Here is a 15325-nt window from a genome sequence, read left to right on the forward strand (position 1 = left end):
TCGTGCTAGAGATTTCTCGCTGGGTGATGATGCTCCATGGTAGTGTAGACCAGTTGAACTTGGTAGTGGTCAAATCAAGACATTAACTGAGATCAGTGTTATACCATGTGGGAGATAATCGGCATACTCTAAATATCTAAATCAATGAAGTTATTGGTGAAAATGAATAGTACGTCTTTTATTTTATGGAAAAAACTAAACAGACTTTTTGGACAACCCAATAACACTGTCATAAATCAGTGGTCCCCAGCCTTCTTGGCACTAGGGACTGGTTTCAAGGAAGGAAATTTTTTCATGGACTCGGGGCGGGATGGGGGCGGGGGATGGTTTCAGGATGGTTCCAGTGCATTACATTTATTGTGCACTTTATTTCTGTATTACTACATTGTAATATATAGTGAAATAATCATACAACTCACCATAATGCAGAATTAGTGGGAGCCCTGAGCTTGTTTTCCTGCAACCTGAAGGTCCCACCTAGGGATGATGGGAGACAGTGACAAATGAAGTGTGTTGTTTATATCCACTCTACTTTGTACTCTTGTTTTGGTGGCTGTCACTGCAGAAAACCCACCTTCACAAAGATAGGATGTTGGAAATGGAAGCAGGCTTTTCACTGCTTTTGTGTCAGTCTCAGGATATTCTGCCTTGACTTAAATCTGAGTGTATGGAGACTTGAAGTTGTCTCAAACATACTTTCAAGGTCACCATCCTTTGGGATCTCAAACAGTTGATCCTCTTCTATCATGGACAAAGTCAATTCTCCTAATTCACAGGTGGGTTACAGATCCATTCCTTCCTGGTCCAGGGGGTCTTTTGTGGTTGGGAAGTAATGCTCAAACTCCTTTGAGAGCTGAGATCGGTGAGCACGCACCCACCTAGAGAAAGAAGGAACTGGCTCAGTCTCTTTCAAAATCTCTGCTAATGTTTGAAACATGTCAAAAATCCCAGTGTTTACTCATTTTCCGTATAATTCCAGTGTGGCTTTGAATGCAATCACTTTATCTGCTGACTTGAACACAGTTGTCGTTTTCCCTTGAAGTGACAGATTGAGTTCATTGGTCAAGTTGAATGTGTCACACAAGTAATCAAGTTTTTGACCCATTCTTTGTCACTGAAATGTGCTGCCAGTGGTGACTTTTCCTAAAAGAAATCTCTGGAGTGGCTCTCGTAACTCAGAAACTCCGGCCAGTGATCTCCCTTTGGAAAGCCATCTCACTTCTGTGTGTAAGAGAAGACGTGTGCGCTCTGTGTCCATCTTCTCACAGAGCTGTGCGAATAGCTGTGAGTTAAGGGCAGGTACTTGAATGTGGTTGATAATTTAAATCACATCCTGCAAAAAATTGTTACGTTCAGGTGACATTTTTGAGGTAGCCAGCATTTCTGTATAGATGAAACAGTGCATAGATTCACATTCAGAAGCGACCTCTTTGACCCGAGTTGTGAAATAGAAAGCCTTCCAGTCGTGGCAGCTGCTCCATCCGTGCATGTACCAACATAAAATGACCAGTTGAGTTTTCTTGATATGTGATCATTCAAAGACTTGAAGAGTTGTGCAGCTGTGGTGGTAGGTTGGCAACTAAAGTGCACATAACATACGCTTGTGTGCATCCTGCTGAAAAATATATCACACAAAAACAGGCATTGTTGCCTTGGTGTCAGCATTGAGAGACTCGTCAACTTGGATTGTGTACCAAGGTGACTTATTAATTCTCTCTAACGATCGTGCCTCAGTATCCTATGCTGTTTCATCAGTTTGCCTAGTTACGGTGCCAGCCAAAAGAGGAACACATGCCACCTTTTGAACTGCAGCCTCTCCTATAAGTTCATGACAGATGTCCTTAGCAGCAGGCAGGATCAACTCTTCATCAGTAGTAAAGTGTTTCTTGGCTTTGTTAATGCGGTTACTAAGAATGATGCACTCAGTGCAGACACATTTGAGGAAGTGGTGGCCTTCAATAATTGCTTGTTATTCATGTTCACGGTTTTTTCTTTTGAAAAACTCCAAAGGGTTGTCTTTTAATGCAGGGGCTTGGTATCCATGTGACAATGCAGTTTAAAGGTTTCGTGGCTTTGTTGAATAGCTGGTCACCATATATTATACAAAGTGGGCTTGAAGAATGTGAACCACCTGTTGTAATGAACCCGTCATTTAAGTAGTACTCTTGGTATTTTCTTTTAAATTTAACTTTCTTTTTGTTGACAGTCTTAGACTCTTCTGATGTCTTGTCATTGGGTCTTTTCCTCCTTGTCAGAAAAGCTCTCCAGTGACTTTTTCTTTTACTCATTTTAGCTAGGGTTAGCGTGTGGGTTTACCAAACTGTCATTGAGACAAGTGCGCAGTGCGGGAAAGAGTTGTGGATGGAAGTGGTAAATAAAATAATGGACAGACCACGCACAGACTAAAATAAGTGTCAGGTTCTGATTTAAAGCCTGCTGCTACCAGATGCAGCTGTACATTTGAAGTACATCAACTCACTTGTCACTGTAAAGCCTGCCACCAGATGCAGCTTAGTTGTCATGTGCCACTCACTGGTAGGGCTTTGATATGAGTCTGTAGGCAGTTGATTTATTATGGTCTCTGTGTAGTCAGTCCTCTCTGCTAATGGTAATCTGTATTTACAGCCGCTCCCCAGCACTAGCATCATTGTCTCAGCTCCACTTCAGATCATCAGGCATTGGATACTTAATGAGGAGCGAGGAGCGTGCAACTTAGAATCCCTCTCATGCACAGTTCACAGTAAGGTTCCTGCTCCTGTGAGAATCAAATGCTGTTGCTGATCTGACCGGAGGTGTCGGACAGCAGGTGGAGCTCAGGCTGTATGTGAGCCATGGGGAGCAGCTGTAAATACAGATGAAGCTTTGCTGGCTTGCCTCCTGCTGTGTGATACTGGTCTGTGGCCTGGCAGTTGGGGACCCCTGTAGTAAAGGATGGAGGTTGGGGACTCCTGTAGTTAAAGGACTTATTGGTAGTTTTCTAATCCAGCCTTTTCAGTTTTGTAGAGATGGACACTGGCTTTGAATTGCCTAAGGGCTCACAGCTATTTTGCTCTCTGGTAATCTTTTCCCTTCTACAATTGTCTTTTGCAGGATTTCTGGGCTGATTCATAACCACCTTTTATTATTATTTTTTAATAGACCAATTTTGTATAGCAGTTTTAGGTTCACAGCAGTACAGAGTTCTCACATACCCTTTGTCCCCACCCATGTACACAGCACCTTTTTAAACTTACATTGTAGCTGAATTATTAAAAGCCTTGGGAGTTTTCCATCTAATGAGTGGTAGTTGCTTTTGGGAAGAGTGAGTTGATGCCTAATATGAGAGCATTCCAGAAGTTGAGGTGGGTGAATCAGGTGTTTGATACTTAGATTTATTTTTTTAAATGTCGGGATTGCTTGTATGTATTTGATGATCTTTGAAAAATCAGATTTCCTTTTAATAGTTATTTTTCAGGCTTATTTTCTCATCTGTAAAGTTGGATTATATGTCATGAGTATCAAGGTTAAGTAAGAATATTTGTGAATATATAGTACAGATACTAGTACATATTAGACATTTGAACAATTTTTAATTTTTAAAGTGATGGCATATTGACACTAGTATTTTAGAGTTTGAGCAAGTTCTCAGTTAATGTCATTATTCCATATTACATTAAAGATATTAAACACTTCTTTCTCTCTCGACTGGAGTATTTATTTTTGTTAACCTGCAGTGTAACTCTGTTTTGTATTGGTTATTGATTTTCTGGATTAGGAATTCTTGATGCTTACCTCTGCTGAAGTTGTTTTGTTTTTTAAGTGTCAACTCTTTTTTTTTTTTTTAAGAAAATGCAGAAATGAAGTTTAAAGATTTTCTCCTGTCCTTGAAGACGATGATACTTTCTGAAGATGAGGCCGTGTGTGTTGTAGACCTGCTAAAGGAGAAGTCAGGTGTGATACAGGAGGCTTTAAAGAAGGTGCGCATCGTTTTGGAGATGAGCGTGTGTGGGAGCGACGATTAGAAGTTCCCTCAGCAAGATTTCTGCTAGAGCAATAAATTATCATCTACTTCCATCCTTCATACCCCAAAGCATATGGTCACATTTAAAAGTTTTAGAATGCTCTCGGAAGTTACTTCATATACCCATACTAATCGTTACACTTAGTGTAGTTAGGTGTCTGAGTCATTTGATGTTTTGATAAAAGTAAATTGCTTATAAGTAAGATGACTTATTTCACTTTGGCTGTTAGCTAAGTTATACCTTGCTGTCCTCTGATTGGAAGTATTGAAAGCAAGGTCAGGTGATGTCTGGATAGCATGTTTGGAGTGTTTTTGTGACTGAAGGTAGTACCATTCCAAGAACCTGGAAATCTGTTTTTGTGTGCGTGTGTGTGTAGTATTACCCTTATAAAAAGAGTGATTTTGATAGTAGAATCATTGCTATGACAAAATTTGTAAAAGAAAAAATAGTTTTCAAGCTGATACTTAGTTTCTCATGAGTCATGCTCACTATATCATGTGTACTGTGTCATAATGGGAAAGGTAACAAGTTTTCAAGTGTTACTTGTGTAATATAAGATGATATAATACCTGGTATTGATTCTTAGATGGTGGCCTTAATTGTTTAAACACCCTCCCCCCCCATCCTCCAACCAGTCACCTGCTTTAAAACATTGAGTGGCTTCCATATTTCCTTAAAGACCCCTTTAGTTCAAGCCATCACCTCTTACCTGGTTACCTTCAGTAGCTTCCTAGGTGATATTTCTGCTTTCCATCTTCACCCTCTAGTTTATTTTTCTATACAACTGCAAGGTGACCTTTAAGATGTCACCTCAGGTTAAATAATTATTAAAACCCTTTGGCGCCTTTCTCCTTGCATTTAGAGTATAATCAAATCCCTTAGCAAGTCTATGCCTGTCCTTCTCTATAACCTTCTCCACCCCCTCAATTACATTTCACCCATTCTGGGTCTTTACTGGCTCCTCTAGAGCATACCAACCCTTTTCTTCTGTTTGGACTGTCCCAACCCCCCACTCCCCCACTCTCCTAACCCCTCCAACTGCTCAGTTCCCTCCCTTGGCTAATTCTTCTTTAAAGTCTGTACTTAAAAATCCTTTCCTCATATAAAGCTAATTTTACTCCTCAGCCTAAATTGTTCTCCCTGCTGTTGTTTCTCATAACTCTCTGGACTATTTTGTCATAACATTTATCATAGCATTTCAGACCTGTCCATGCTTTCAAGTATCTGTTGACCATGTGTTTTATAAATCTATGCATTTTACAGTGTATTTGCTTATTGGACGGTGTCTATGTGGTGCCAGCAATGGCCCAGAGAAAACAAGGTGTTTGAGGGTAATTGGATACGAAGTCAGATTTTTCTGTCGCAAGAATGTTCTTGCATTTGTCATTTTATTTTATTTTAATTTAGTATATTAAAAAAAAGTAGTCATTTTATTGTCTGAGACAGCTTTGAACTGTAGCGACTGGTTGGGAAATCCAACTCCTCTTAATATGTATTGTAGGTAGGCCAAGAAGGAATTGGGTACTGCTAAAGATAGCATTTTGAAATAGAGTATTTTGAAACTTTACAATTTTTCTCTTTCCTTGGATTGTTGAACTTTAGACTAAAATCTTCCTGTTTTGGGTTTTTCATGGAGTGTTTCTGTTCTTGTCAGAAGGGATACAGTGTCCTATAGGTCCCCTGTATTTGGGAAAGACTAGGTAAGTTTAATCTATCCCTTTTTCTGTGAGAGAAACTGAGTCCTGGTCAGACCTTTTAGATTTTAAGGTCCCAGGTGAGAATGAATCGCACGTCTAGTAAGGACCGCTTGAGAGAAAGGGGGAGATGAATGTGGGAGCAGCGGCACAGGCACAGGATGGAGCCAGAGGGGACGGAGGACTTTCCAACTAATGACGTATGGTAGCCACAGAAGATTCTAGAATGAATCCTTATTTTTGCTCTCTTGAATAACTGAATAGATGTGGTATAATGGTATTTTTGAATACTTCGTAGAAGAAGAGAGAGGACTGTGAAAAATTTTTAGAAGTTGTTCTAGGTTCCATTATAAGTGGATATAATCATTTCACAGTCAAGGCTATGTATGTTTTTATAGAGTTGAAAAAGATTGCAATGGGAGTGATTTAGGCAAGTAATCTACGATCACCAATACATAGGGTGAATATATATTAGATCAGAGAGGATGTGGAGAGTGGTAAGAAAGTTAAAGAATGAACCCTGAGAAACATTAACAGTTAAAGGGCAGGGAAAGCCATCACAAAGCAGGAGGAGAAAAAGCAGGGGACCCTGGAATGACAGATGCTTAGAGGGGTTGGGAGTCCAGGGCTCAGCTGGAAAGTTAACAGTGACATGCTTTAGAGAGATCAAGGAGCATAAGGACTGAAAAACTAGATTTGATATTCTTACTAAAAACAGTTTCATTGGAGTACTAGACTGTAAATAAGTGACATGATTAGGAAAGGTGACAGTAATAAGCTTAGATTGGAAAGGGGAAATAAAGTGAAAGCTACAGGGTTTGCATAATAGTTAGATGTTAATGTTGTTTGTGTCCATGCACATGCTGTGTGTTTAAGCTACAAGATGTGTGCTTTTATATTTAGAGTGTAGGTTAAGATCTTGGGTTCTGGAGTCATTTCTTGCATTCAAATCTGGACTGTGCCGCATTGAGCTTTGTGGCTTTAGGTTCCTTAACCTCAGTTCCTCGGTTTTCCCATCTCTGGAATGGGAATGATAATCAGGTTGTGAGAATTAAATGAGACAACACATAGTAGGTACTTAGAGTTCCTAACATACAGTAATTGCTCAAACATGTTAACTCTTAATGTGATTAAGAAAAATGTTAAGATTTATTTGATTATTTTAGTTGATTATTAATTTCTTAGTGTTGGACTTCAAATATACTTGCCTCAATTATGTGATTTTTCAACTTTAAATTATTGACTGTTTTGGCCCCATGCTATATAATAGGAAGAAATGTGCTTACTTAGATTTTTTCTTGTCTTCTCTCTTTCTTCCTTCTCACCTTTTGTTAATTATGGCATTTATTTGTCAGATTCTTTTAATATTTAATATTTGTTTTGTGACTCTCATTTTCATGTTTGTTTTAGTCTTGATTCTGCAGTTTAAGGTGGGTTCAGAGCTTGATACCAGTTCTTTTACCATAGCTTCTGTCTTCATCTCTCGGTTGGCTGAAGTTGTTTTTCCTGGAATTTCTTCAAGAAGGGCTCATGGAAACTATATTTCCCAAATTCTGGCAAGTTAAAATGCTTCTTTGTTGTCTTTATGCTTGAATGATAATTTGGTGGGGGATAATGGTTCTGGATGTCACTTTCTTTGAGAAATTTTCATACTTTACTATATATTCATATAGTACATATGAATATATATTCATGTATTCCATATTCATATTGCTGGATAGAAGTCTGAGACCAGCCTGAATTTTGCACTCTTTTCATGTATTTCTGTTAAAGTACACTCACAATAAAAACATCCTTTGGGGTATCAACCAAGTGTTTATTATTTATTGGACTTTTCTACTGTCCACCCTACTGTACATGGAGGGATTCAGCTTCTTTAAAGTTTAGCAGCAATTTTACTATGCTATGTCTTTACATCGACTCCTCTATTAATATTACTTGGGATAAAGCATGTCTTTTCAATAATGAGATTCAGTGTTCCCTAAAGTAATTGGAATAATGGTATCAATTAAGTATATGTTGGATCTTCTTTGCTTGTTCTTTATTGTTCATATTTTAGTACTAAAAATAAAGGTTTTGTTTTATTTCTGCTTCTTTTTATTTTCTTCACCCTGTACTCTATGTTTCTTAGCATCTGGCCTTTTCTGTTTGTTGTTTCTATTTGGATATTTCTGGTATGGTGTTAACTTTTACTTCTACTTTGGGTTTTGCTAGCTCATATTTTATCTCATTCTGTGGTTTTACCTTCTCTCTGGGCTCTTTCTGTGAGCTCTTTTCTTTGCTATTGTTTTTCCAGGAATGACTGCTCTGAGTTCTAAAAATCATGGTGATTTTTTAAAATTAAAGCTTTTGTCTACCCTTTGCCAGTCTTTTTCTAGTGATTTTTCTTTACTTGCTGTTTGTTTTTTCTTATTTTCCTGTATCTTGCATAGACCCTGTTTTATTTCTTTTTGATCAGTGCTCTTCTTCCACTGAGGGGTCTACCTCTTGAATCATCTCTGTTCTTGGAGATTGATAACGAAGGACCAAGGCTAACTGGTGAGAGCTTTGACTCCTAACTATTAGCCCACCTGGGAGTGGCAAACAAGGCTAACTGGTGTTCTTGTAGGGCTGTGTGTGTAGTTGAGTTCTTTTAGCCTTTCCTTCTTCCTTGATAAAAGCTTCACTACAGAGAGTTTCACCAGACAATCTCCCTGGACTCTGCATCACTGACCAGCTGCTCTCTCCAAGTGAAGTTTGTCTGGATGATTTCTTCATTTTTATTTGTTTTTCTTCTTGAGACCTTCTAAGAAAATTCCTACCTTCTGTCTTTGCATTTGTTCCTGATATCAAATGGAGGATTGTTGGTTTTTCTTCTCAGAATATGTCTGTTAACTTCAGAGAACTATGCACCTAGGGCACCTCTGTAGTTTTGGTTATGTTCTGACAGGGTTGTCAGGCACCTGTGTGTGATCTCTACTACTTTTGGCAGTCTCTCCTGATATCATGCTTTGGCCTTCAGATGGCTGTTTATTTCATTTTGGTTCATTTTGCATTTTGGTTTCATCTTGTTCATTTGATCTTTTAGGAGGTAAAGGGGGAGATTGCTATCTTGCTCAGGGTTTAAACTGGAAGACCTATAATTCTCTGTAAAAGTCTGTTTCTTTGATTATATGTACCCAGTTATGGGCATCGGATTATATAATGATACAGTGACTTTTCTGAATGACATTTTACTGATAAGTAGTTGGCAGTCATTCTGCTTTATATGTCATAGTAAGCTCTGCATTGGTCTAAAAACACTTAATACTAGATAATTCATAAGTTTCAGTAGCCTTTGTTAGTTACTAATTCTGTATTGATTTCTTAATTGTAGTCATGTAAAGGAGAGTTGACTGCACTTGTACATCAGCTTCAAGAAAAAGACAAGCTACTCACAGCTATGAAGGAAGATGCTGCTGCTATGAAGGATCGGTGTAAGCATTTAACCCAGGTGAAGGCATTCTTTCATTTGAAGGGTAGGCTTTCTGCATCAGGAGCAATGAAGGATTTTAGAAATTGTTCGTATTTGTATAAAAAAGTAATACCCTGTAAAAGTCGTTTTCTCTTAGAGTTTTGGTGGTGGTGGTGGGGTCTTATTACTCTTGTATCATTTATAGCCTACAGTTGAATTACCATTTTAAAATAACAGTACTTATACATATCCTAGTTTCAGAATAACAGAAGCATTTGGACATTTGGAACGTTGTTCAGTTGGATCTGACTTAGAATTATTCTCGATAGAAGCCCAAAACTCAGTGTGATCTTGTTTAAATCCAATTTATAGGGTAAATCAAAAGTTTTACATAAGTAACTTATTAGCGAAGGTTTTTATGATAAATATTTCTAATTTTTAATCATTGGAGTTATCCAAGCCCTGGAAATTGTACGCAGAGGTAAAGACAGACCTTTAAAAAATCACGTGAAAGTCTTTTTCAAACAATACAAACTTTCAGTTATAAAATAAATTAAGTTCTGGGATGTAAGGTACAGCATGGTGACTATAGTAAATAATACTGTATTGTGTGTTTGAGAATTGCTAGGAGAGTAGATAGTAAAAGTTCTCATTATAAGAAAAAAATTTACAACTATGTAGGTTTATTTTTTGATGTATATATAAATATTGAATCATTATGTTGTACACTAATATAATGTTCTTTGTTAGTTAGGTCTCAAAAAAATCATGTAGACTATGAACATAATTGACATTCTATAAAAAATGTGGTCTCATTCCTCCTAAAGGACTTGCCTCTCTTTTAGGAATTAAATACTATAAATGAGGTTTATAGCTGCATCATTCACATAAGTACTTCCTGACATTATGAGACTGACCTCATTTGCATATAAAATCCTTTATGTGGATTTGAAGTAAATAAATATGTCATTGGAAAAACTTGGTCAGATTAAGATTAATCAAAGTTGTTAGTAAAATAAGCATATTTTCTTAAGATTAGAAACTTTTTAAAAAAATTTTATTTATTTATCTTTAGAGAGGAAGGGAAAGAGAGGAGAGAAATATCAATGTATGGTTGCCTCTCATGAGTCCCCTACTGGGAACTGGCCTGCAACCCAGGCATGTGCCCTGACTGGGAATTGAACCACAATCATGTGGTTCGCAGGCCCGCACTCAATCCACTGAGCTACCACCAGCCAGCGCAGAAACTTTAGTTTTATGTTGCTATAGTGTTCTGACTGTATTTAAAAAATTTTTAAGTTGACTATTAATACTTTGTGGTTATTTATTGAGCTGTTCACTTACGTGTATACTTTTTCCTAAGTGTATTACATGCATAAATATAACGATTTTTGAATCTAAATGAATGATTCTTATGGGAAACCATAAATTACATACAATTTTCTCTTAAATTTTGTCAGTTTCTTATCAGGGTCATGGGCTGATCTCATACCTGCATATAATTTTAAAGTTGCTTGGCTTTTTTTTTTACTTTGAAAATTATATTCTGGAAGTTGATAATACTTGCAATACGAAGTGAAATCACCCTTTTAAGATTTGACTTGGGAAGATAATAAACTTTTGCTTTCCAATTTTTACTTTTTCTTTATTCCAAACTTCCATTCTGTTGTAAACATATCCTTAATCTCTTTCTCTAGGAAAGAGACTTCTTTTTTTCCTCTTCTACACCATTTTTTTCAGGCCTTAGTTTTTATGCCCTAAAAGAGAGCTAATACCTACAAATTATAGAGAACTAACTTTTGCGTTTCAAATGTTGTTTCTTACCAAGGTAGAGGTAGGATTTATTCTAGGTTTAACTCCAAGTCTTAGACCAGAAAGTGCATTTGCAAACACAAACATCAGCAGTGTTTGTGAGGAGAGTTGGTGAAGAGAGGTTAAGATGCAGAAGACAGTGTTTTTTTTTAAACATTTGACCTTGGTTTTTAAGTAAGTACATATTTCAGAATTCATAATTATTTTACTGACATTATTTTTGCTGATGTTAAAAAGGTTTTCTTATTATTATAGTCTTATGTACTTAAGAACAAGTTTTTCATAATTTTTTTTTCTGGTTTACCCTTCTAGGAAATGATGACAGAGAAAGAAAGAAACAGTGTGGTTATAGCAAGGATGAAAGATCGAATTGGAACATTAGAAAAGGAACATAATGTATTTCAGAACAAAATGCATGTCAATTATCAAGAGGCTCAACAGATGCAGATGAAGGTATATTTTCATTCTTTGAAAACAACATGAGGTGTTTGCATTCATTTAATTAGTGAACTTTTCAGTGCCTAATATGTGCAAGGCCCTATGCTGGGCCATGGTACAATAGCTAGTTAACTGACTGCCTTCTTAAGTATACAACTTTTCTGGGTGGGGAGGCCGGGTGCTGACAAGTAAATCTTTATAATAGAGGTGTAAGCATTGGGTGCTTTGGAACAGTGCAGGTGGGTGATGAGGAAGAGAAGGATTGATAGGGAAGACTTGTTAGAAATGATATGCAGACTATGTTGAATCTTTTGAAACAATTGGTATTGTCAGGTAAGAGATTGAAAGAGTGGGCACTGGGTATAAGAGGCTTTTGCTTGGTGTGATTCCTTAGCCCTGTCCCTAAAAATGATGGTTCATTGGGTCTATTTTGGGGCCCAGGATTGAGCTTTTTAATGAGTGCACACAAGTGTTTCTAATATAGGTTGTTTAGAGATTACAGTTTGTAAGAAATACAGTAAGACTTTAATATTTGAGAATCAGGACTGGAATGTAGAAGAGATCTAGAGAAGTAAATAGAGGAACTATTGTAAAGGGCCTTGCTTAACTGAACACTGGGGAGCCAGTAAAATCTAAGCAATGCAGCAGTGTGGTTATATTAATATTTTAAATTATTACTCTGGTAGCATTGTGGAGAATGGAACAAAGGATAGACCATTTGGAAGGCTTTTGCAGGAATCCAAGAGAATAAAGGCCTGAAATCAAATGTTGACAATAAGATAATGATTTTGAGTGATTTAAAAAGAGGTGGTAGATGGGGCTGGTGATAGAGTGGAAAAGAGAGGAAGAGAGAAGTGATAATGAAGGATAACTCACAAGGTTTTGGTTCTGTCTTTTGTTCTTTCATCTGTTTTCTAGCATTTCAAAAGGTTCAGTTCTTACTGTCTTTTCTCTGTATCATCCGTTTTCATAATTACAGTTTTATAATCAGTGGGTCTAGCCCAGTGATTTTTGTTTGTTTTCTTTCTTTTTTTTTTGAGATTAAATGTTCTCTTTATTACTGACAGGTAGGTTTTTGGAGAATATAGTTTGGGTCCTCTTGTTAAAGAGTCTTGTAATACTCCCCCCAATTGAAGTCTCTGGACCAGGAAATTTTTTGAAATTACTTCCATTTGGAAGCTCTTGTCATCACTGTGATTTAACAAATGTCTAAAATCATTCTCTTGGCTTTTGTTCAGGTTGTTTTTATTTTCTAATGTTTTGAGGCACTATTATTATACTTCAATCCTTTGACTTTTCTCTCCCTTATCCAGTCTATAATTTATTCTGAAATCTTAAAGAGACTTTATATATAGCTATTCTTACATTTAATTCTTAGACATCAGTTTATTATTTCAGGCATCTTCTTACTAGGTCTCTCCATTCTAACATGTGATTTGTACTAGATTTATGTTTATAAAATACTATTTTGATCACATTGCTAATCTGCTGAAAAATTTTAAATTCTTCACTGCTGTCAACATCCAAATGTTTTCCATGGAATTACACTAATAGTAAAAAAGAAGTGAATGACTATTGTCAGGTTTTTACCCATCCACTGCTGCTTTTATGCTTTCTTTTGGCCCAATCCTCTGTTTTCCCAACCCTCAGTTATTTGAAATGTCTTTTTCCTATAAACCAAGTAATCAGAGGACTGATTTTTCCAACCTCAAGTGATATTTTCTTCTTAATTCCTACTTCTATTCATTTGAAAATTAGCCAGTTACTTGTAGCAATGTCTTTAATTGAGTGTGAAAGGTATTGAAGTGATTCATCACTTCTTTTTACTTGACTGCTTATAGAGGCTGTAATATGTACCATATTTTTGGACCTTCAGATGCGCTTAGGTTTTAGAGGAGGAAAATAGGGAACAAATTTTTGAAGCAAAAAATGTGGCAAAAATTGTAATAACATAAATAACATAATATTTCACCAATGTTAATTAATGTAAACAGAACTCAACAGCAGCATTAACAACCATTATTCCTCTCAAATGGGGGGATGTGTCTTATAGTCCAAAAAATACAGTGGATTCTATGTGCTATGTTCTCTGAAAAATAGAAACATATACTTTAATTTCTCTTAATTGAGTAGGTTTGTTAAAAATTATTAAGATTGTTCACATATTAAAGTAAGACATATCCTTATAGAGTTAAAAGATTTAATATTCTTTATCTTTTGATTCTCTAGTTCTGAAATAAAAAATTAGATGCCAGAATATTTCAGCAAATAGATTTTTATGTAATGAATTTGCCATCTATTTGGTTATAGCTCAATTTGTAATTTTATATAAATGTATTGAACATAATTTCAACTTTAAAACTTGATTGCTGAAATCTTATAACAATATTGCTTACATAAAATTGACATAGGATCACCACAGGCTTAATTCTATATGAGTATATTGGGTAGTATATGAGTAAATTATTATCTCTGAAATAGCATCTCTGTTTATTTATTTTGCATTTCAAATATGATAGCAGCTAGCATCTCCTTGCTGGTATTTGATTTGTATCCATCACTATCAAAATGCAATTCATCCTTTAAATTTGTTTATATTTAAGAATGATGCAAACTTCATTCTCTTGATGCTTTTTATATTCTTATCATAATGAAGTGTCTTTTAAAAGTTAGCTTTGGTAGTCATTGTTTTCTAAATCTTATGTTTGTAAAATAATTTTAGTTCCAGCAAGTCCGTGAGCAGATGGAAGCAGAGATAGCTCATTTGAAGCAGGAAAATGGCATACTGAGAGATGCTGTCAGCAACACTACAAACCAACTAGAAAGCAAGTATGTTTCCAAATGCTTTAGTTTTAATTGAATGGCAGAGTATTTTGAGTATCATCAAAATGATCTTTGATAGTGATTGGTTAGACTTTTGTTTTTCACATGTGTTTCTAAAATGAGTTAATTTTCAAAACCAATTCTCTGGTTGTATGAAGAACCTCATCAGCTGAACTATATGATAAATAGTATGTCACCAGTTGAATAGTTTACAGATTTATGAGACTGAATTTACAAGTTTAAAACCATCTATCCCCTTTAACAGTGGTTTTCAAATTTGATTATTCGGGGGAGCATCTGGCATGTTAGTTTAAAAAGCATATTCTTGAGTTCTATTCCTAAAATATTATGATTCAGTGGCTCTGAAGTGAAGCCCAGGAATGTACATATTAAGACACATTCCTAGAGAGATCCAAGATCTCTGGCGCCAGAGCAGGTGGAAGCTGTACTCACCTCCTCTTTGGACCAATCAGGAATTAGTGATAAATGAATTCAGTAAAGTAGCCGGATACAAAATAAATACCCAGAAATCAGTTCATTTTTATACATCAATGATAAACTATCAGGAAAGGAAACTAAGAAAACAAGACATGTACTCAGAAAATTATAACATGCTGAAGAAAGAAATGGAAGATACAAATAAGTGGAAACATGCACTCTGTTCATGGATAGGAAGAATTAACATCATTAAAATGTCCATACTACCCAAAGAAACCTATAGTTCCAACACAATTCCGATCAAGAAAACAATGGCATATTTCCCAGAACTAGGGCAAATATTCTAAAAATTTATGTGGAACCACAAAAGACCTTGAATATTTACAGCAATCTGAAGAAAGAAGAACAAAGGTAGAGGAATCATGCTGCCTGATAGCAAAGTATACTACGAGGCCATAGTAATCAAAACATCATGGTACTGGCATAAAAACAGACATACACATTAGACTAGAGAACAGACTAGAGAGCCCAGAAGTAAACCCACACCTTTATAGTCAATATTTGACAAAGGAGGCAAAAAACATACAATGGGGTAAAGATGGTCTAGTCAATAAATGATGTTAGAACAATTGGACAGATACATGTAAAAAAGTGAAACCAGACCGCTGTCTACCACGGTGTCCAAC

General features: G+C 36.2%; 1 protein-coding gene and 1 long non-coding RNA gene across 9 annotated transcripts in view; one reads left to right on the forward strand and one right to left on the reverse strand.

Annotated features, from left to right (window-relative positions):
• The window catches only part of KTN1 (kinectin 1), a 111284-nt gene that overhangs the window by 37785 nt on the left and 58174 nt on the right, over window positions 1–15325 (forward strand). For all 8 annotated transcript variants that reach the window (XM_037054360.1, XM_037054366.1, XM_037054358.1 and 5 more), the window contains exons 5-8: window positions 3826–3956; window positions 9051–9167; window positions 11253–11393; window positions 14101–14207. In XM_037054360.1, the coding sequence (XP_036910255.1) occupies window positions 3826–3956; window positions 9051–9167; window positions 11253–11393; window positions 14101–14207 (496 nt within the window). The remainder of the gene's footprint in view (window positions 1–3825; window positions 3957–9050; window positions 9168–11252; window positions 11394–14100; window positions 14208–15325) is intronic.
• On the reverse strand, window positions 1147–15131 carry LOC118992429 (uncharacterized). The gene is made up of 3 exons (XR_005067635.1): window positions 14930–15131; window positions 6982–6992; window positions 1147–1156 (listed from the first exon to the last, which is right to left on the reverse strand). It is a non-coding gene; the product is annotated as an uncharacterized LOC118992429 (long non-coding RNA).

This window comes from Sturnira hondurensis, unplaced genomic scaffold (genome assembly GCF_014824575.4).
Source record: "Sturnira hondurensis isolate 20B ecotype Veracruz unplaced genomic scaffold, ASM1482457v3 Scaffold0008196, whole genome shotgun sequence".
Classification (NCBI taxonomy): Eukaryota; Metazoa; Chordata; class Mammalia; order Chiroptera; family Phyllostomidae; genus Sturnira; species Sturnira hondurensis.